The following is a 22,335-nucleotide window of genomic DNA, read 5'->3' as shown; positions in this document are numbered from 1 at the left end:
CTCTGTGGTAGCAGCTACATTGGGGAAACCAAACGACACGTCTCAGACCGCATTCGTGAACATAAAGCTGATCTAAAACACGGTAGGACAAACACCTCAGCCGTGGCAGACCACTGTTACAACTCAGTGGGCTCACATGACATTGACTTCTCCAAGACGGAGGTTCTCTGCAAGCCATCTGGCTATCATGAGAGATTCGTTCATGAGGCGATCCACATATACAAACACAGAGACAATTTTAACCGAGAAGATGGATTCAGGCTTAGCAATCATTGGAAGGACGTAATCAACCATTTCGATACACATTAGGGTGAGTTGAATAATACATAGTGTTATATTAAAATGTATAAAGTATAGGGTGGTTTACAGCAATACAGTACATAATTTAATGTTGGGTTTATCTATGGCAGTATATAGTACTGTATATGCTAAGAGAATAAAGTTTAGATGGAAGTATATTATATACTTCTTACGACGTAGAATTGTAAGTTATTATTTGTTGTTAGCAACTCAGCTTATTGTAGAGTATAGTAAGTATCAGTTTATATTTTAGTTTTTTATGTAGTTTTTACTTTGGTTTTCTACGTGGTTGTTGGGTAAATGCAGCTACATATCATTAACATTCCTTTCCTTTATTAACGTTGTTCCTTGCGCCCCCCCGTGGTGCTGTTTATCCTGCATAATGCATGGGCATAATGGGACTTTGAAACCCCTCCGCCCACCTCCTACTCATTGCCCATTGGTATGCTAAATTCCTCTTCATATGCACATTCTTTTGTTAAGGCGCTCCTCCTCGCTACACCTACATAAGCTCCTAGCTTGATAATGTTCTCATTCTTCGCCTGAGGACGGCTGCTTGCGTTGTGGCCGAAACGTCGTGAGAATTGTTTTATTATGTTTTATTTTTATTATTTTATTACTTCCCTTCTACGTGACTTTACCGAAAGAACCAAGAAGATGAATCCCTGCAGTCACGAAAGCTTTAAATCGAAATATAAATACATATTCTGATTCTGATACCGAGAACAGGCATTGGTAGACGGTCTCCACGAGTCTGGCGATCAAGTCGAAGACCTAAGAGCAGATGGTGGGATACTGATCGGGCAGAACCTGGGAGGTTTTGTGTCTACTGTGCAGCAGCTGCGAGATCTGGAAGAGGGTACAAAGTGTTAGCAAGGCGAGGTGGTGGCACCAACGGCTTTGGGCACAATGGCGTCCGGCTCGATCGTCGGAGGTCTCGACACCGCACGCCCACGGCAAACGCACCGGCGAGCGCCGAGGTGTGGATCAGCGGTTGCTCTGCGTCGGGCGTCATGGCGGTTCCTGCCGCGGAGGAGGAGGAGTCGCTGACAACGCTCGTCCCCAGCGCGGAGCTCGACTCCGAGCGATTGGTCCCCACGGTAGAGCTGGACTCTGTGACGGAGGAGCGGCTCGAGGATGTGGAATCGGGTCCCTCCGATGGCGACGAGTTCGGGGGGAAGAGTGCCGACTGAGCGATGGGCGGGCACGGGCGGGAATGCATTTGCAGACACGCACACAAAAAGACAAAGATTACCCCATATAGCCTTTGAACAGACTGGTGGAGCAAGTGCTGTTAGCGAGCAGCGCCTATGAAGGCTGGCACGGCACACGAGGGTGTGGGTGGCCAACACCATGCCCGGCTGCCTTTGTCTCCCCAGTGGTGATGTTTACACTCCGCACCAGGTATTCATTTAAGGCCGAGTCAACCTGGGGGAGGCCCAGGACTGGTTCACATCATCGTCACGGGTGTTGGTCGTGAGCAGGAATTGAAATCGGGTCGCCAGGTTTCTAGTGCATTGCACTCACGGCTGCGCCCCCGCTCCAAAACACACAAAACAAAGATCCCCCGTATAGCTTTAACAGACTGTTGGAGCAAGTGCTGTTAGCGAGCACCTATGAAGGTCGGCACAGCACACGAGAGGGTGGGTGGCCGCCTTTGTCGCCGTGGCGATGTTGACACAATCGCACACAAGCAAGCGCACACAATGAAGCAAAGATCCCCGATTAGCCTGCAAAGACTGTTCGAGTGAGTGCTATTGGGCAAGCAGCTATTAAGTTTAACACGTAGGCTTTGCCCGCTGTTACCTGCCTTGCCAGCTATTAAGGTTGGCAAGGCACGCAAAGGCATGCACCTGCTGATGAGCCCGTGAATGTTGAAGCCGGTTCACTGTTTGCTTGTTGAAACAAATGCCGCCGCCGGTTTAATCATATGGTCTCCAACGCCCACTGGGCTAACGGAACTAGACAACGTTTTTGCATTGTGTGCGCCGACGTACAGAACGGGATCCGAGCCACTTATTTATTAATTTAAACCCGCAAATAGTGGAAGGAGCCACGTTTTTTTCGTCTTCTTACAAACGAGGGTGCTAATTAACAGGTGAGTGCACAGAACACAATCAGCACATAGCTTCACACCTTGATGCTGCAGAGCAGACGTGTCAGATTCTGTGCCTTCCCAACCACCTGGAACACAGTGACACGCAAAGACAAAGGAAAAGATCCCCCGTGTAGCCTTAGCAGACTGTTGGGGTAAGTGCAGTTGGCAAGTAGCACCGATGAAGGCCCGCACGGCACAGGACGGGGTGGTTGGCCAGCACCACGCCCGACCGTCTTTGTCTCCCCGGTGGCAAAGTTTTTGCACACCGCACCAGGTACTTATTTGAGGCTGAGTCGGCCAAGGGGAGGCCCAAGACGCACACACGCACGCACACACGCGCACACGCGCGCACACACACGCGCAAGCGTTCTGCTGCAGGCGAGTGCAAATGTACCTCATCACTTCTATCATCATTATTATTATCCTGAAGGCAGAACCAATTATATATATTTTTGAAAATCTATTGGTTACTATCTTTTTTTTCATTAACAAAGTGACGGTGGGAATTGCAACTCGCTGAAATGGGGTCGTGAGCCTTTGGGAAGTCGCGTTCTGCCAATACCGTTTACAACACTCCTACACATCACGCACAAAGCGCTCGACACGAACCACAACACCTTACTGATCTTGCCAAGGCGCATAAAACACTTTCAAGCGAACTCCAGTCAACCTCACAGCAGCTGCTTTTGGCTAACCATCGAACGAAGACGATCACCGCATCGCGCACTTTCAGATGCGCTTCTGCGGCCGTCTGGAACGCTCTTCCTTCCAACATGTGGAAGCCGCTGGAGCTTTTCACTTTTAAATCCAGATTGAAAACTCATTTCTCGAGAAATTATTTTTAGTGTTTAGTTTGTTGTCCTTCCCCCGCACCTCCGATGAGCATGGTTGGCTACGTACGGTGCGAAAGACGTTCAACATACACACACACATTCTGCTTGGCGTGAAAGCCACTCAATCTGTTCTGCTCTCGCCATCGTCTGAAAACCTCTGCGCAGTTGGCTCCCTGCCTCTGTTTAAGTCCAGGCTCAGGTTTAAGGCCTTCCTTTCCTTGTTTCGCCTTCTTCCAAGCCTAATGCCCGATTCTCTCGTCAAAATAATTACGCTCACCGTTTCTGTGCAGCGGTTTGCGATGTGGTTGCATCTTAAGATGCCAAATTAATCTCATCAGATCTTGAAAGCCGAGCCAGTTAATTTGCGACCTGGCCACAAACGAAGTGGCTTATCGTGTGGCAATTTATAGCAGCCAAATACTCTCAATGCACGCTGATTCTAAAAGTGGAGGGAAAAATTGCAGGGCCCAGAGAAAATTTCACGCAACCACGGGGAGAGAGAGACATGCAAACTCCAAATATACAGCCGTCAGGGTCAGGATCGAACCCACGACCTCCTGCATACCAAGCGAGGTAGTTAACATCTCGCCACTGGGTGTTGTAGGTTTCGGCTGCGAGGTGACCGGGAAATGCCAATACGGCAATGGATTCTCGAATCCTGTCCATGCAAATGTTTTAGGCGTCACCCTCTCGTGCGTGCGGGTTTTCCCTGGGGTTCTTCCGTTTCCTCCCCCAAACCATTAAACGAACCTGGCCAAACATCCCCAGCGCACGACCCTCCAGAAAAAAAAATCATATATTTCTTGAAGCTCAGTGAGACTTTCCTGGACAAATAAATAACCTGTCTCCACCATTCTCTCGAATAAAGACGGATGAGTGGGGAAATTAGCGTCGAGGAAGCCATTGTTTAGGCACCGGATGAGAGAGAACAAGGGAGATCGGCAGTAAAACGCCGCATGCTTGGAACCGATTCAGCGGGCGAGGAGGGCACAGCGGGCGGGGAGGGCACAGCGTGAGTCCACGACGTGAGAGCGAGCGATTTTGTTTGGCTCCGGTATTGCCGCTTCACGCCGCCTCCATCTGGCTCCACGAGCCTCGATCACATCTCAAGTTTTGTGTGACTCAGACCAGGTGAGAATTCGAGGGACAAGGATGAGCCTCAATTGCAAGAGTGACCTGCGTCACCTAAATGACAAAATGCGATAACATGAAAGCAAGTACAGCAATGAATAACAAAATGCTTTTTTGGTCACGTGAACAAAACGGTGTGTCGGAGAGTAAATCCACAACATTTACGCGATCTAACGGAAAACAACAAAAAAACCTTGACTATCAATAGGATTGGTCGCGAAAGCCGACGTGTTACATTTACAACAAAGAAGCAAACAGAAATGACAGTGGAAAATAAAACTTCGTCAAATAATAAAAAAACATTGCACGAACCGCTCCTTGGGTTTTCCCGAACGACGTGATTGTGATTGGACGCCCCGTGCTGGCCGGACACGAAGCGCACTGGAGAAGAGGGGTAATCAAGGGCGCAGAGGGGCAGAGAGAAAGGACCCACCCTCAGATATGGCTGAGTCAACCTAGGGGAGGTACATGTACGGTACCGATTTCGCGCTGGTGATGTGAGTGGGAAATAATAGGATTTGGGCCATGGGCCATGTGCACCTCAAATTTCCAGGCCACAGCTGCCAATCCCACCAACACACTCACACAGATACAACACACGCACACACACACACACGCACTGATACAACACGCAAACACACACGCACAGAAAGACAAAGAACCCCCATATAGACATACAGACTGTTAAAGCAAGTGCTGCTAGTGAGCCCCTGTTAAGGCCAGATTGAGAGAGTGTTGTGGCCAGTACTCCACCCAACTGCCTTTGTCTCTCCAGTGCGGATGCTTAGGTACTAATTTACGGCTGAGGCAACCTTGGGGAGGCCCAGGATAGCTTTTAGAAAGCACTTGACACAGATGTAAGCTGTGGCTGAGAATAAAACTCGGCAGGTTCCTTGCGCAGTGCCCACAAGACATGCTGTCCGATCATGCAAAGACAAAGATCCCCCCTATAGCCTTAACAGACTGTTGGGGCAAGTGCTGTTAGCGAGCACCTAATGAAGGCCGGCATGGCACCCAAGGGACTGGGTGGCCAGGACCACGCCCGGCCGCGTATGCCTGTCTTACTCCTCGCGATGATTTGTTTCAACATCGCACTGAGTACTCATTTGCATCTGAGTCGACCTAGGGGAAGGCTCAAGACCGGTTCAGATAATCGTCACTGATGGGGTGTGAGTGACGAACGCAGAAGGGTGACGCGGTTCATTTAAATTGCTCTTAACTGTTACATTTGTGCTCTTATTAAAGCCATTCTTTTGGCAGAATATTCTTGAAATCCTACAAAATTAAAATGAAAACCATTCCAATACAAAATATCTTGGGTATTTTATTATTCCAGATGATGATTAAACAAGACAGCTATTTCTTCTTTTCCAACTGCAGAGCAACGGGTTCACTTACTCGTGATAATAATAATAACACTAACTATTACGCGTCTGTTGCACGCACGCTGCCAGTTCCTCTCCCATGCACGGCGAGACCCGGTACCTTCTGCATGTCTGGCAGATGCCTCCACTCCTTGCTGAAGTGCGACAGCAGCGAGGAATCTGAACGCGTCAGAATCCCTTTGGTCTCCAAGCCTGATGGCACACACAAAACCAAGATCACCACCTGTACACGTATAGCCTTCTATGTACGTATATACAAAATAAAAATAGTTTTGTTTAGTTTCCCCGAGTCTCCCATCCAAATATTAACTCGGCTCAAAACCCGCTCGGCTTTCGAGATTTCACGAGAATCATTTGGTATCTGAAGACACCACCGCAAACCGCTGCGCGGAAACGGTGGGCATATTTGTGTTGACGACAAAATCGGTCATTAGGCTGGGAGGAAGGAAACAAATGAAAGGAAGGCGTTGAGCCTGAGCCTGGACTTGAACAGGGGCAGGGAGCTGACTGCGCAGAGGTTTTCAGACAATGGCGACAGCAGAAGAGAATGAGTGGCGTTCATGCCGATCGACTCGTCAAAACAGAATGCACGTGTGCACGTTGAACTTCTTTCGCACCGTACGTAGCTAACCGCGCTAATCGGAGGAGCGGGGGGAAGGACAACAAACTAAACACAAACAGCAGTTGTAGTCAATGCTCCACTCCTCCCCATCATCATAATCATCAACATTAACCAGCCATGATTGATCCACTGCTGGATGAAGGCCTCCCCCCCAAACCACTACCGAACCTCACGATCGTACGATGTGACACTCCACCCAGAACCTGCACACCAACTGACTTAATCCCGTCTCTGCAAGTTATCTTGAACCCATTCCATTCCTTGGCTGCCACTCCATTGTAATCATTTACCAAAGGCCATTAACCTCGTCCGGCAAAGTGTCTTGCCTAAGCCCAATTTACTTTTCCCAACAGTTTGATAGATGCCATCAAACCAGCGCGTGTTGTCGAATCCACGTGTTCCTCTTTCTGTTTTTCAATGTTATTCCAAAATTTAACTAAAACGAAACTAAAGTAGTTTTATTTCACCAAGTAAGGCCCACTGAACTATATAGCTCTTTTTCAGAAGCGACCTGGCCACAAATGATAGCTCAAGGAAGTGGCTTATTGTGTGGAAATGTGTTGCAGCCAGATACTCTAAACACGTGATGTTGATTTTCAATGTAGAGGGCAAACCGGAGGACGTGGAGAACATCCACGTGGCCACAGAGAGAACACGCAAACTCCAAATATACAGGCATCAAGTTCAGGATTGAACCCACGACCTCCTGTATACCAAGCGAGGTATTTAACATCTCGCCAAGCTCCGCACATTACCGTTAATTTCAATCACATTACCTTCCATGTCACGGTCACTGCCGATGGTATCGTTGTCGACGTTCGATCGCACGCCACTCACATGCTGCTCGCAATGTGCGGAATAACGGCCACGCCATGACCACCCTGTGCCGAGTACACCCCCGGCGCGCCCAGCCGCCGTGTCGTGCGTTCCCTACCCCTGCCAAACCCGCATCTCCCCTCCCCCGTCGCTCACCGGCGGTGGTGAGCAGGCCGCCGCTCTCCAGCGCCGCCAGCGAGTTGGCACGGTGCGGCGCCGCGTGCGTCTCCGAGCCGTCGCGCCCCACGCCGTCGTGGCTGCGGCCGATGATGCCGGCGGCAGCCGCCGCCCCCTTGCAGGTTCGTCCCGGCGCGGCGCAACAGCTGACCGTGCTGCCCTGCCGCGCAACCGCTCCCCCGGAGCACAGGCCCATCGCCTGGTATGCCGACACGAGGCCCTCCAGAGATTCGGCTGTGCACAGCACGGCGGGGGATGGGGGGGGGGATGCAGGAGAGAAGGTCGGGGTGGGGGGGAGGTCATTGGCGGCGGCGAGGCTGTGGAAGGTCTGGCAGGGCCACCTTGTGGACACGGACCGCCATTTTGTTGTGAATCTACTGCTGGATGCGTACCCCCCCCCCCCCACTCACATTATCAGAGGAAGCTCCTCGTGGTGCCTGTGGGAGGCGCCGCTCACTCATGGCGCATCAAGCCGTTGGTGCTGGCTCACCTTGCCGTCGCTTCCTGCCCTCTGCCAGGCCCAGTCGCAGTTGCATAGCCAGGCGCCCGTCATTCTCACACGACTATTGATGCGTTCAGTATGTTCGTTCGTCATTAGGGTTTTAGAATCCAGAGTAGAAACTTGATTTGGAGCTTTCGTGACTGCGTCACGTATAAAGAAAATAAATTAAAGTCACGTAGAAAGAAAATAAGTTAATTTAGTTTATTTTCTTTCTACGTGACTTTACCGAAAGAAACAAAGAGTAATCCAGAGTAGGTCAAGGGTGAGCATTTCAGCGTGAACCCGCAGGTCGAGCAGTCATGCCCCAGTGCCGCCGGTAGAGGTCACCGGGCACTGTCGTCGCATTCAGAAACGTCCCGTGGCCGTGATTTTTCTCAATTCTTTGGCGCAGCTTCAAACTTGTGAAGGACACACGACGGAGGCGATACGCAAATGGCACCAGGGCTGTGTTTGAGAGATTCATTATTCTGCCTTCGTAGGATTTCGGGAAGATTAAAATGCGGATTTGGAGGAGAGTAGAAAAGAGATGTGATTGAGCAAGAGGAAGAATATCTGGATTGGGCAAGTGGTGGTTGTGGGAGGAAATGAGCTTAAGGATGTGATTGGGCAGGTGGTGGTGATGAGAGGGAATGAGTTAAATGAGGTGATTGGGGAGGTGGTGGTGGTGAGAGGGAATGAGTTAAAGGAAGTGATTGGGCAGGCGGTAGTGAGGGGGAATGAGCTGAACATTCTTTTTGAAAAGACCAAGAGGAAGGAAACAAACGGCGACGCTAGGCGACGTTCAACAAGGAAGGACGTATGGACAGGCTACGGCGCTCTATAAATATAAAATATGAGATCTGTGTACGGACAGAGCGCCTAACAAGTGAAGCGTGGGATGCCGCGCTCGCTGTACCGTGCCGAATGGCTTCGTCGATCATGGCCCTGATGCGAGTCGGGACCTGGGGCTCCGCGCAGGCTTCGGCCCAGTCATCCTGGCCACCCACTTGCTCAGCTGCACGCGGCACAAATACAATCAGGTGAAGCTCTTTTTCACAGATGTCCACTATGGGCGGGTCAGCGAGTCACAACACCAAACAATACAAAAGACCAAAATAGAGAAAAGGGAATAAAGCTGCTAAATAAATAATACATTCTTGATTTGAAGCTTTCGTGACTGCAGGAATCCATACTCTTTGGTTCTTTCGGTAAAGTCACGTAGGGAAAAAAAAAAGTATTTATTTATTTTATTTTTATAATAAAATAAAATTCTATTGCTTAATTATTAAGTCTGATTGATCAAGCTTGGGCAAGGCAGCAAAATAACACCACACAGCAGTAGTCCCTCAACAAAATGGCACGTTAATTGAACTATTGACACCGCACAGATAACGATCAAAGTTACAAATCACGTTTGCAAATGTGACCGCTCTGTATCCAGCAGGAGGCCAGAATGTCACCGCCCGGTGCCGTGGACAGTCTGGGCAGGAGCTTGCAGTGACGCGAGTGGCTAAACGTGAGAGACACGCGGCTTGCCAGGACAAAGGTATTCCCCGATTAGTGCAGCAAAGATGACGTTGCCGGCTGTAGGTTTTCACTGCTACAAGACAAAGATCCCCCGTATCGCCTTCAACAGACTTGGGGCAAGTGCAGTAAACCAAGTAGCAGTGCCTATGAAGGCCCATCATGGCACACGAGGGGGTGGGTGGCCAGCACCACGCCCGGCCGCCTTTGTCTCCCCAGTGGGGATGTTTACACACCGCACCAGGTACTCATTAAAGGCTGAGTTGACCTCTGGGGAGGCACAGAACCGGTTTAGACAATCGTGGGTTCGCCGGTTTCGCAGCGCAGCGTAACGCTAACCGCAGCGCCACCGCTCCCGTCGAACGCTCGCACGACGGTTCACACCTCTTTCTGGAGCCGCCTGCCTGGAAGGAGCTGACGTCTCCTTGACGCTCGCTCTGTGCATCCTCGGCTCCTGGCACCTGGGGACGCACAAGCGCGAGAAGCCACACGCGTGGGCACACTCCCGTTACGCGCTCACATGTTCGATAGGACGATGGAACGAACAAATACGCAACCAGCGAGACGGAACAGATGAGACGGGACGATACAGGCTATAGAGCACAAGGAGGATCATGAGAACTGAGTGTTGAAGCAAATCGTGGCAATTGGATCGAATCCTTCCCGACACTTCCCCCCTACTCACACAGACAAAGATCCCCCATGTAGCATTGCACAGGCCGTTTGGGACAAGGTGCTCTGAGTGTGCGCACACAGGTGCACAAGACATGAACAAAGATCCCTCTGTATCCTTATCAGGCTGTTTGGGGCAAGTGCTGTTCGTGATGAAGGCCGGCATGGCACACGAGGGGGTAGGTGGCCAACACCAAAACCCACTGCCTTTGTCTTCCCAGTGGTGATGTTGACACACTCTACCAGGTGCTCATTTAAGGCCGAGTCGACCAATGGGAGACCCAGGACCGGTTTAGATAATGGTAAAAATATTTGGGCCGTGATCAGAAATCGAACTCGGGTCCTAAGGTTCGTAGTGCAGCGCCGCGCTAACCGCTACACTACAGCCCCCTACACCCCCCCCCCCCCCACACTACCACACACACACACGTGTGCAGACACGGACGAGCACACTCACGTGCCGCTCACGGACGCACACGCGCACGTACCGCTCGGCGGCAGCTTGGCGGATGCGCTCCCTCCAGGAGTCGCGTGCGTCGCGCGATGCCAGGCGCACCTCGTACATGTGAGGGCCCTGCTCCGAGTCGTAGAGGAGGAAGAGGCCGCGCTCGTCGTTGGCGATCTCGCGCACGAACAAACCCCGCAGGGGGACCTCCGCCGGCTTGCGGTCCTGCGCGCGTTTACGTTGTGAGAGGTACGTGCCGAGCGTTACTCGACGCGTGTTGCTTGTGTACCTCACGTACGTGCGTTACGTGCGGTCCGTGCGCGCGTGTCTTAAGTGTGTTGCTTGCGTACGTTACGCACGTGTGTTACTTGTGTTATACTTTTATAATTTAACTAGCTTTTTGCCCGTCCAAGGATGGATGTATATTGCAGTAAATCTGAAATATTCAATAGAAAAATTGTTCAGCTCATGATTATTAATGAGGGGAGGGTTGCCCCATGTGGAGTGACGTTACCCGCTAATGGTTATTGGGGCGGGGTGCGGCATGTGGAGTGACATCACCCGCTCAGGATTATTAATGAGGGGAGGGGTGCGGCATGTGGAGTGCGCAACCTTCTTGTGCGTCAGTGTAAATTTCCACGCGGGCAAGAATATTAAAGAAGGGGGGAGGAGCCTCTTTTGCAGTGACGTCACGCACGGATGCTGCACTGTGCTGCGTAGATTTATTTTTTTACCGTCACTTTCTGTAAAGAAACGTCGTATTTGAAGTGACTTTGCGTAATAAATAATTTAATTCAGCTCGACCTTCCTCTGCGTTAGTGTAAACATCCACCCACTCATGAATATTAATGAGGGGGGATGGGCCTCATGTGGAGTGACGTCACGTGCGGGACGGACAGACATTTCTGGGTGAGTATAGTAGGTAATTTACAGGGGTGGGGGCTAAGAGCCCGACTGGAACAAAACTGGAAAAAGGAAAAGGTGAACAGGAAGCAAGGTAGGGGGGGGGGCAGCCATCGTGTTCTGCTGAGGGGGCAAAGGCAGAGGTGGGGAGCGCGTGCGTGCGTCTGTGCGTACCAGCGAGGCGAACGTGTATTTGTTGTCTCTCTCCTGCAGGAAGACCAGCGAGTCCGAGAGAAGCAGCAGCAGCGTGTCTGCGTGAAAACACACGGACGCGAGAAGCGACACACGGAAGGAGGTCAGCATACATACACGAAGACGACGACGACGCTGGCGAGTGCGCGTCAGGCTCGCTGAAACCGATCCTAGCGCACTGCCAGAAGTTCACGGGCAAGGTCCCTCTCTCTAACGACGACACCGACGACCATAACGACGATCGGCTGTTGGCTAGGGCGGGCGCGCTCGTGCTCACCCTTCATGCGCCCGCCGCCGCTCTTGAGCGCCACGACGCCCTCGTGCAGGAGCCGCCCCCAGCTCCTGGGCCCCAGCTCCCCGGCGCCGCTCGCCGCCGCATCGTCGCCCGCCAGCGGTCGCGACGATCCCCCAGAGACAGAGGGCGACGCCTGCTGCTGCTGCTGCGAGGGGGAATGTTGCAGAGGCGGAGCGGCGGCGGACACGGAGACGCGGGCCCCGTCGCAGAGGCGTGCGACGATGTGAGCCAGGCGGGCGTCGAGGGAGCGCTCGCACACGCGAGCGTCCACCGCCGAGACGGCCTCGCGCACGCGCCGCAGCGCCCGCGTCACGTCCTCGTGCTCCTTCGTGTGCGCTGCGGGGGGCGGGGGAAGGCACGCGGGGGGACGCAAGGCGACGAGTCGGAACGTGCAGCGGACGCACAGGGGATGGCGACGACAATCGAGGGCAAAAAGGCGACCGGTGGGAACGCGCGAAAGTTGCGCGGGGATGCGCAGGGACGCGAGCGGACGCAAGAGGAGGTGAGGGAACCAATGAGTACACGCAGAGATGCACGGGCACACGTGGGGGTGCACAAGGGGACACGGAGGAAGCGATGATCTCACACGGCGACGCACGGCGACGAGCGGAGACGCAAGGAGACACGGAGGGACACGAAGTGTGCAGGGGGGTGATAGACCTGAGGGATGACTTCAGCCCTGACTGGGAATCTGCCGATTTTGTAATAGCGAGCCGTAAGCGTTAACCTCTCTTCCAAGTGAGTGAATCAGTATATGAATGAGTGAGTGGAAACGTGCGCGAGTGATCGAGTGAGTGAATGAATAATTTTAGTAGATTACTTGAGAGTGTGTGTGAGTGATTAAGTGCACAAACAAATGAGCGAATCGAGTAAATGAAATAACGTGTGAGTGGGTGAATGAATAAGTGAATGATCAAGTAAATCAGTAAGTGAGTGAGTTAAGTTGGTGAATGAGCGAGGAAATGAATGAAGGAACTGATGAATCGTTCCGCTCCCTGGCGTGGCGCACACTCACCCTCTGTGTGCTGCAGGATCCTCTCTATGAGCACGGGGTACTTGGTGATTCTCTGCGTCACCAGAAGGATGCATTCGGGAATCCCCATGCGGTAAACCTCCGGGCTCCGACTCTGCTTCTACAGGGAGTCAACAAAGTCGAGTATGTATGTGTGTATGCACGCAGACGCCTTTTGGCGTCATCGGGTCCAACACCATGTGAGACTGGGCTCTAAGAATAGCTGTCTCGGATGTGGACCAATCAATTTCAAGGACAGTGCATACATTATCAGAGTTGTATTTTTTGTTTGCATTTTGACTGCAAGTGTTGCGGTTAATGCAAACATGATCCCTTGTATAAAGGTGTCAGTTTTGTTGCCAGATAAAAGGGTAAAAAACTATTACTATGTGTGTATGCATGTTGAACTTCTTTCGCACCGTACGTAGGCAACCGAGGTAATCAGAGGTCGGGGGGTGCGAGTGGAGCCCATGGATGTAGGCCGGTAGAGCCCACTGCCAGCTGCCACTGGGGGGTCCCCTATGCTAGACTGCAGAGCGACCATCGCCCCTTACTGACACTACTCATGCCAGGCTTGCAGGCCACGCACCGAGTCACATTGCGCCATCACCCCCAACCCCTCTCCAACTTGGGTCTTGCATCCATAATCCTCATCAGTGGTATTGATATCTTCAGCATCATCGTCAGCATCGTCATAACCACCACCATCATTGTCAGTGGCATTGTCACAGTAATCGTCTGTAATCGGCCCAGCTCCATCCCTAACCGTGGCGCCACCACTCCCCCCCACCTCCCCCTCTCCCCCCAGCCCCCCCGCGGCAGGCACCTGTATGAACGCCTGGAACTTGCGGTCGCGCGCCAGCAGCTCCTTGTGCAGGGCAAGCGCCTCGCGGTGGCGCGAGCAGAACTCGGCGTAGGTCGACACGAGCCGCTCGCCGCACGCCCCGGAGAACTGCCGAGAGGGAGAGAGGGGAAACCACGGTCACCCTCGCAGCGGCAGCAGTGGCGGTGACGGTTATCAGCAGGCCATCAAACAAAGCCACAAGGGCACCGTGCCGCGTGCTTTTGGATGCGCTTCTGCGGAACGTCTGGAACGCTCGTCCCCCTTCCGATATTAAGAAGCCACTGGAGCTCTGCGCTTTTAAATCACCCAGAGTGAGAACTCATTTCTTGACAACTGCTTTTTGTGTTTAGATTTGTTGTCCTTCCCCCGCACGTCCGACTAGCGCGGTTGGCTACGTACGGTGCGAAAGAAGTTCAACGTACGCACACGCACAGGGCGTCACGCGTGGCGGCTTCTCCTCCTTCGTGTGGCTGATGTCGACGTAGACCAAGCGAGGTGGTTGACGAGCCGGGCTAATTAACTATTTGAAACTAGTTTATTTTTTTTCCAGGTAATGCCCCACTGAGCTCTTTTTCAGAAGCGACCTGGCCACAAGTGACAGCTCAAAGTGGCTTATCACGTAGGAATTAACAGCAGCCAAATACTCTAAGTGCGAAAATCTACAGGTGCCAGGGTCTGAATCGAACCCACGAACTCCGACATACGAGGTGAGGCAGATGCCATCTCGCCACCGCGGCGACCGCAATTGCGTCAGGAGTAGCGCGGTGCGTCACTGTGATAATGCCTGCTTCGTATTTGTGAATTGGGCATTGAGTGCACATAGACTAACATTGCCCATAGACTAGCGTTGCCCATGGACTAACATTGCCCATATACTTACATTTCCCATAGACTTAAATTGCCCATAGGTTAACATTGCCTAAAATTTACATCGCCCCTAGACTCACATTTCCCATAGACTCACATTGCCCATAGACTCACATTGCCCATAGACTTAGATTGCCCATAGACTAACATTGCCTATAGACTCACATTGCCCATAGACTAACATTGCCCACAGACTAACATTGCCCATAGACTTAGATTGCCCATAGACTAACATTGCCTATAGACTAACATTGCCCAGAAACTAACATTGCCCACAGACTAACATTGCCCATAGACTAACATTGCCCATAGACTAACACTGCCCACAGACTAACATTGCCCATAGACTAACATTTCCCATAGACTAACATTGCCTATAGACTCACATTGTCCACAGACTAACATCGCCCATAGACCAACACTGCCCATAGACTAACATCGCCCATAGACCAACACTGCCCATAGACTAACATCGCCCATAGACCAACACTGCCCATAGACCAACAATGCCCCTAGACTAACATTGCACCACCACCACCACAGCGTCACCGCGCTCGCCAACCGACAACAACGACAGCGGCCGCGTCACCTGCTGCAGCAGCACGTCTCCGAGGCGCGTGACGAGGAAGTCTCCCGAGCCACCGGATCCCAGCGCCTGGCGGCGGCGCGCGAGCATGGCGCGCAGGAAGGCGGCGTGCACGCGCGCCAGCACCGGGGCGCACGGCACGAGGCGGCGCACCGCCTCCGGCGCCAGCCCGGCGTGCCGGCGCAGGCCGCGCGCGTACACCCGCAGCACCACTCGCAGCGTGCGCAGCACGTGCGCCTCCGTCTGCATGAGCTCTGGCGGGAGGAGGCGGGAAAGGTCGGAGATTTTGATGGAACGTCGGCGGCGAGCGCCCGTCAAGGCCCGGAGCGGCACGCGAGCGGACGGCGAGGCGCCGGTGGACGGCGTTCTGTTCCCAAGGAAGGTGACCGCGTCCGCGCGGCGCTTTCGCACGCGCCGTCTGGAACGCTCTTCCTTTCGATGTTATGAAGCCGCTGGGAGCGACGCCACTTTTAAATCGTCGAGATTGAAGACGCATTTCTTTAGAGCTGCTTTTTGCGTTTAGTTTGTTGTGCCCCCCCCCCCGCACCACCTCCGATTAGCACGGTTGGCTATGTAGAGTGCGAAAGAAGCTCAATGTACCCATAATATAGGGTTTTTGGGTTAGATAGCGTAAATATATAAATGTGTTGTTAAACCCGCACCACCTGACACAGCCAACTAGTAAGGGTTGTCACAATCAACGATTTTTGGGTTTAGATCGCGTTATTTATAAATGTGTCGTAACCCTCCACCACCCGACACGGCCAATCAGTAAAAAAAGTGTCACGTTGACAAAAGACAAATAGTTCACTGCTTTAGCCCACCGGTGTGTTGAAGCGTGAAACCACAACATTTACAATTTGAGTATGACGTTTCGCTGGTAATTGCATCCAGCATCATCGGGCAATTCAGAATGGTTCTGGCGAATTGCCCGATGATGCTGGATGCAATTACCAGCGAAACGTCGTACTCAAATTGTAAATGTTGTGGTTTCACGCTTCAACACACCGGTGGGCTAAAGCAGTGAACTATTTGTCTTTTGTCAACGTGACACTTTTTTTACTGATTGGCCGTGTCGGGTGGTGGAGGGTTACGACACATTTATAAATAACGCGATCTAAACCCAAAAATCGTTGATTATGAACAATATTGGTCGCGAAAGCCTACGTGTTAAACTGAAGGGTTGTCACGTATACAGAACGTGCCAATTCGTCACCAGTACAGCAACACGGGGTGTTCTGTTTACCTGACATACCTTACTAGTTGGCTGTGTCAGGTGGCAGCGGGTTTAACGACACATTTATATATTCACGCAATCTAACCCAAAAACCCTGCATCATGGACGATATTTGTCGCGAAAGCCTGCGTGTTAAGCTCAATGTGTCTGCACGTCATCACCATCGTCATCATCGCATCGCGACGAGAACAATCCGAGACAGTCCCGTCCCTGCGCGACACCGTCCGTCGACGCCATTGCCCACGGCGCGGGTCGGCCGCCCACTCACCGTAGATCACCTCCTGGCGCTGGGAGACGGCGCGCGGCTGGCGCCTCGCGAAATCTGGCTCCACGGTGGCGCCCCACGAGCCCGCGGCCAGCACGCTGGCGCCCTCGTGGAGCACGCGCTCGGCCTCGGCGTCCCAGTCGTCGTCCTCCTCCACCTCCTCCTCCTCCTCCTCGTGCTCCGGCTCCTCGTGCTCCCACGTGACCTCGCCGCCGGCGCTCGGCCACGAGCCGTCGGGGGGCGCCGCGGCCGATCCCGTGGGGCTGCACGGGACGCTGCTCCCTGTCGGGGCGATCGGCGGAGGAGCCGTCGTTATCAGGGTCATCGTCGGCGGTACCGGCAGCAACAGCGGCAATGGTACGTACGTACGTGTGTGTATGTATATATGTTGAGCTTCTTTTGCACCATACGTAGCCAACCGTGCTGAATGGAGGTGCGGCTTTTGGCTGGCCATCGAACAAAGACGGTGGTCACCGCATCGCGCACTTTCATATGCGCTGCTGCGGCCGTCTGGAACGCTCTTCCTTCCGATATAAGGAAGCCACTGGAGTTTTTTTTGTTTTACCTACGTGACTTTACCGAAAAAAAATCTAAGAATATGGAGTTATACACTTTTAAATCATCTAGATTGAAAATTCATTTCTTTAGAACTGCTTTTTGTGTTTCGTTTGTTGTCCCTCCCCCGCACCTTCGATTAGAATGGGAGGCTACGTATGGTGTGAAAGAAGTTCAACATACATACGTACGTATGGTGCGAGGATGTCCAGAGTTTGCATGGTGGTTTATGCTCCTTAATGAGCTCAGCGTTTCAGCAAACTGGACGCACGGCCTAGCGGCAGCGCACACTCGCCGATCTTTACAGGGGTTTGTGGTCCGAATCCCAGCGGCCGCCCTGGTTATTACCGCGGTGTGTGTGATAGCCGTAATGCGACTTTGCGCCACTATGCTTGGCAGTGGACGTTAAAGGTTCCATAACGTAATTCGCAAGAGGAGGCCGTTATGTACCGGCGTCATGTCATACTCAACATTATAATCACCAAGACTATAACCACCACCATCATCATCATCATTACCACTAACATCATCATGTTATCACCATCACCACTATAATCACCAATCAATGTCACCAACAGCACCATCATTAACACCACACGATAACCAAAACCACCATCATCATTCTTGCCACAATAATCATCATCATCATGTCACCATCAACAGAACCATCATCAGCAGAAGCAGCACAAGAATCATGCTATTTATTTATACTGGAGAAATTCGATGAGCTATAAAGCTCTTTTTCACAGATGCGTCCACGAGCCTTGATCGTACCGTGCTGGGACTGGGCGGCCGACCCGTGGTGTGGCCGGCTCAGCGACAGCGTCGAGTCGGTGGAGAGGGCTCGCGGCCTCATGGTGGTGGGGCCCGACACCTCGCTCGCCTGCTCCGACGTCGGGCTGCGCGGTGAGGGGGAGGGGGCGGGTGGTGCACAGCAAAGACAAAGATCCCCCATGTAGCCTGTAACAGACTGTTGGGGCAAGTGCTGTTTGCGAGCAGCAACTATGAAGGCGGGCACAGCACACGAGGAGGTGGGTGGTCAGCACCACGCCCGGCCGCCTTTGTCTCCCCAGTGGCGATGTTTAAATGTCGCACCAGGTACTCGTTTGAGGCCGAGTCGACCTAGGGGAGGCCCGGGACCGGTTCAGATAATCGTCACCAGCGGTGGCCCTGAGCAGGAATCGAACTCGTGTTGCCAGATTTGAAGCGCATCATGCGAACCGCTACAACACCACTCCACAGCGCAACCCTCAACACCTCCATGCTTCGGCTTGGCTCTGTGAGCAAACGGAAGGACATCACTCGGAATGTAAGAGCTTCACCTCCGCGCTGGTGGTGTTGTCGGGTGCATTCCTCTTGTGTGCGTTTCCTTCTTTGGCTGCCATTCTGTCACCAGTCTCATCCGTCGGCCATTATCCCTTCTGGTGACGAGATGTTAACTACCTCGCCTGATATACAGGAGGTCGTGGGTTCTGATCCTGACACTGACACCTGTATATATGAAGTTTGCACGTTCTCCCCGTGGTCATGTGGATTTCTCTGAGGTCCTCAGGTTTTTCCCTCCACATTTAGAATCAACATGCGTTTAGAGTGTTTGGCTGCTATAAATGTCCACACGATAAGCCACTTCATTGAGCTTTCATTTGTGGTCAGGTCGCTTCTGAAAGAAAGCTACATAGTTCAGTGGGGCCTTACCTGGTGAAAATTAGTTTTTGAAAAAAATAAAATCGATTTTTTTTCTTTCTCTCCAGCCAAAGCATCAAAAACATTTCTCTTGAGAGCAAGAGAGAGAGAAAGAGAGAGAGATCGCACCTGACCAGGTCACAGAAGCTGGCGCTGCGGGCGAGTGGAGAGGGGGAGATGCGCGCGTCCACCGACGCGGGGAGTTCCCGGGCGAAGCTCGGAGAAGTCCGTCTCGGGGAGGGCAGGGCGCTCGCCACAGGGCGACTTTGTCTCAGCGGCACCGCGCACAGCGACAGCGCCACGGACATCGACCCACCCAGCGGCCGCTCTCGCAACGCCGACACTGTTGGGTGGGGGGGGGTCGAGACGGGGGGGGGGGGGCAGAGGGTTTGGAGAGCGGGGCTGGCATCACGTTGCATGGTTAGGTGGTAGGGGGGGTCTACGGTCAGGGGTGAGGAGTGGTGGCAGGGATATGTGTATTAAGGGCAGGGGCAGAAAGGGAGGGGTATGGAAAGAGATTCGGGGGGAGGGGTTCACGTTCGGAGTAAAGTTAGAGGGTCGGAGTCGGGGTAAGGTTATGGACTTAAGAGTAGGGTTCAGAATAGCTATGGAGGTGGGGATCGTCAGGTTACAAAGTGTTTATGGTATGGTTAGTGGTAGAGAAAGGGTTGGAGTTACGAGTAGAGTAATTAGGGGTAGGGTTGAGATCAGATTAGGGTTAGTAGGGTTACGAATAGGTACGAGGCAGGGAGAGTCGTCCGGTTATGAATAGTGATGGGGTATGGTGATGGGTAAGAGATAGGGTTAGAGAGGCATGAATAGAGGTTCTGGGTAGGGTTAGGGGTAGAACTGGAAGTAGGTTTATGGGTCTAGCTGGGGGTAGGCTTAGTGGTAAGGGTAGGAGCAGGCACGGACAAGAGAGGCTACATCACAGCGGTGGCGACAATCGACAGCGAGCGAGATAACCGCACGGCTTAACAAAGTGTTCTCGGTGTTGCTGTTGCCGTGGAGACCGCTGCACAGGGAACTCTTCCAAGACCCCCACAATTACCGCCACCACCACCACCACTGCTGCTGCTCACCTCCCCAACTCATATAAACCGCCTCCATCACTGACACCAGTAACACCGTGACCACCACCGCCGGTGACACCCAAGACGATTCCACCACCACCACCACACTCTCCACCACCACCACAACCACACTCTCCACCACCACCACACTCTCCACCACCACCACACCCTCCACCACCACCACACTCTCCACCACCACCACACTCTCCACCACCACCACTACCCTCTCTACCACCACCACCACCCTCTCCACCACCACCACCACCACCCTCTCTACCACCACCACCCTCTCTACCACCACCACCACCACCACCCTCTCCACCACCACCACCACCCTCTCTACCACCACCACCACCACCACCCTCTCCACCACCACCACCACCCTCTCCATCGCGGGTACACGACAGGCGCTGCGACACCCCAGGGCCTCGCACCCCCTTTGCAGAGGGCCGCGAGCACCTCCGTGGTGACCCTCCTCCTGCCCGCACGCGCCCGGCGCTCCGCGCGACACGACGCGGAGCCCGTGGTGAGGCCGAAGCGGGCGATGCCGCGGTGAGGGCTCGGGGAGCCGGCCAGGTGGGGTGGCGGGGAGGGGGCGGCCGCCCCGGCCCTGCCACCCCTGGGGGTCGCGCTCCCCGCTAAGCGCGAGAGGGCCGCCTCGAAGTGCATGGCTCTTGAGCGAGTTGGCCGGGTGCAGGCGGGATGAACACCGGATGAACACCACCCGATGATGAACACCTGACGCCGCTTGCTTCTAGTGAGTGCGTGTTTTGCGTGCTGTGCGCGTGTTGGTGTGAATGTGTGTGTTTTGGTGTGTTTGTGCTCGCTAACAGCATTTGCCCCAACGGTATGTTTAGGCTATACGGGGGATCTTTGTCTCTTGTTGTGTGAGTGTCTGTGTATATATCTGTGGGTGTGGTGTGTGTGTCTGTATGCACGTGTGCGTATCTTTGCTTAAGTGTGTCTGTATACCAATATGTGTGTATTAACTCTTGTGTATTTATGTACAAATATGTGCCGGTGTGACTGTGTCTTCGTACGCGTCTGTAGGGTTCTTAGTTTAAACAAGCGTCTCGTTAGCTACATGCGTGTCCCTCTCCTGTCCGTCAATAAGACTGTCTGGGAGTGTGTTCATCTGAATTCCCACTCGTTTGTCGATCTCTCTGGCTACCTGGTCACCTGCCTGCCTGCGTCTGTGTATCTGTTTACTCCCAGTCTACCTTCCGTCTCTCCGTGTGTGTGTCTACCTGCTTATCGATCTGCCTGTCTGTCCTACCTCCCTAACCGCACGTCTATCTGTCTACTCGTCCGTCTGCCTTCGTTCTGCCTGTCCCCGTCGGTCCGTCCGTGCGCCCTGTGTGTGTCTCTCTCCGCCTAGTCGTCTTCTATGTTTCCTTGTCTGTGGCGTGGCTGCCTTCAAGTGCGGTCGGGTGCCCCTTAATCTCGCCGAAGGAGATGAAGTCTTGAGCCCTAAGCTGTGATCCCAAACCCGTGAACAAGCTGATTTATATATACACGCACATACGCGTGGCGCGAGCACACACACACGCACAAAGGCACATTCATCTCCACTCGACGGCTTCCAATCCCTCCGGTCACCTCCCACTCATGAATATGGATCGGCCTGAGAAACGGTGGGGCGCAAGCGTCGTGGTGCGGGAGGGAGGGCGGGAGGCGGCGGTGGCAGGGAACTGAAGGAAGAGGAGGCTGAAGGAGGATTTATGTCACCACGGTCATGCTCGGAGCAGTGGTTCTTCGCTCAGCCCATCGGACAAAGACGGCGGTCGCCGCATTGCGCGGCTATTTCAGATGCGTTTCCGCGGCCGTCTGGAAGGCTCTTCCTTCCCACATTAAGAAGCCACTGGAGGCAATGCGCTTTTAAATAATCTGGATTGAAAACTCATTTCTTTAGAACTGATTTTTGTGTTTAGTTTGTTGTGCTTCACTCCCCGCACCTGCGATTAGCACGGTTGGCAACGTACGGTGTGAAAGAAGTTCAACATACATACATACAAAATAAAGATGCCCCTTAGAGCCTTAACAGACTGTTGTGGCAAGTGCTATTAGGTAGCATCTATGAAGGCTGTCACAGCACACGAGGGGGTGGGTGGTCAGCACCACACCTGGCCGCCTTTGTCCCCTGAGTGGCGATGTTTACACACCGCACCATGTACTCACATGAAGCTGAGTTGACCCAGGACTGGTTCAGATAATCATCACTGGTGTTGGCCGTGAGTGGGAATCGAACTCGGGCCACCGGGTTCGTAGTGCAGCGCGATAACCACGACGTTACCGCTCCCCCCACATAGATACAAACAGAAGGAGGAGACAGGAGGAGG

General features: G+C 53.1%; 1 protein-coding gene across 3 annotated transcripts in view; it reads right to left on the bottom strand.

Moving 5' to 3' along the window:
* The window catches only part of LOC144731512 (uncharacterized), a 76,101-nt gene that overhangs the window by 7,819 nt on the left and 45,947 nt on the right, over window positions 1–22,335 (bottom strand). For 2 of the 3 annotated variants that reach the window (XM_078612619.1, XM_078612621.1), the window contains 16 exons: window positions 19,053–19,266; window positions 18,015–18,139; window positions 16,689–16,967; window positions 15,187–15,437; window positions 13,713–13,838; window positions 12,890–13,007; window positions 11,857–12,210; window positions 11,562–11,638; window positions 10,528–10,709; window positions 9,752–9,828; window positions 8,760–8,858; window positions 7,342–7,596; window positions 5,848–5,939; window positions 4,675–4,743; window positions 2,437–2,484; window positions 1,267–1,489 (listed from right to left, as the gene is read on the bottom strand). In XM_078612619.1, coding sequence (XP_078468745.1) covers window positions 1,267–1,489; window positions 2,437–2,484; window positions 4,675–4,743; window positions 5,848–5,939; window positions 7,342–7,596; window positions 8,760–8,858; window positions 9,752–9,828; window positions 10,528–10,709; window positions 11,562–11,638; window positions 11,857–12,210; window positions 12,890–13,007; window positions 13,713–13,838; window positions 15,187–15,437; window positions 16,689–16,967; window positions 18,015–18,139; window positions 19,053–19,266 — 2,589 coding nt within the window. The remainder of the gene's footprint in view (window positions 1–1,266; window positions 1,490–2,436; window positions 2,485–4,674; window positions 4,744–5,847; window positions 5,940–7,341; window positions 7,597–8,759; window positions 8,859–9,751; window positions 9,829–10,527; window positions 10,710–11,561; window positions 11,639–11,856; window positions 12,211–12,889; window positions 13,008–13,712; window positions 13,839–15,186; window positions 15,438–16,688; window positions 16,968–18,014; window positions 18,140–19,052; window positions 19,267–22,335) is intronic. The other variant, XM_078612620.1, reaches the window with a different exon arrangement.

This window comes from Lampetra planeri, chromosome 39, assembly GCF_965212315.1.
Source record: "Lampetra planeri chromosome 39, kcLamPlan1.2.h2, whole genome shotgun sequence".
In the NCBI taxonomy this organism is placed as follows: Eukaryota; Metazoa; Chordata; class Hyperoartia; order Petromyzontiformes; family Petromyzontidae; genus Lampetra; species Lampetra planeri.
This window is presented reverse-complemented; position numbering and strand designations above follow the sequence as displayed.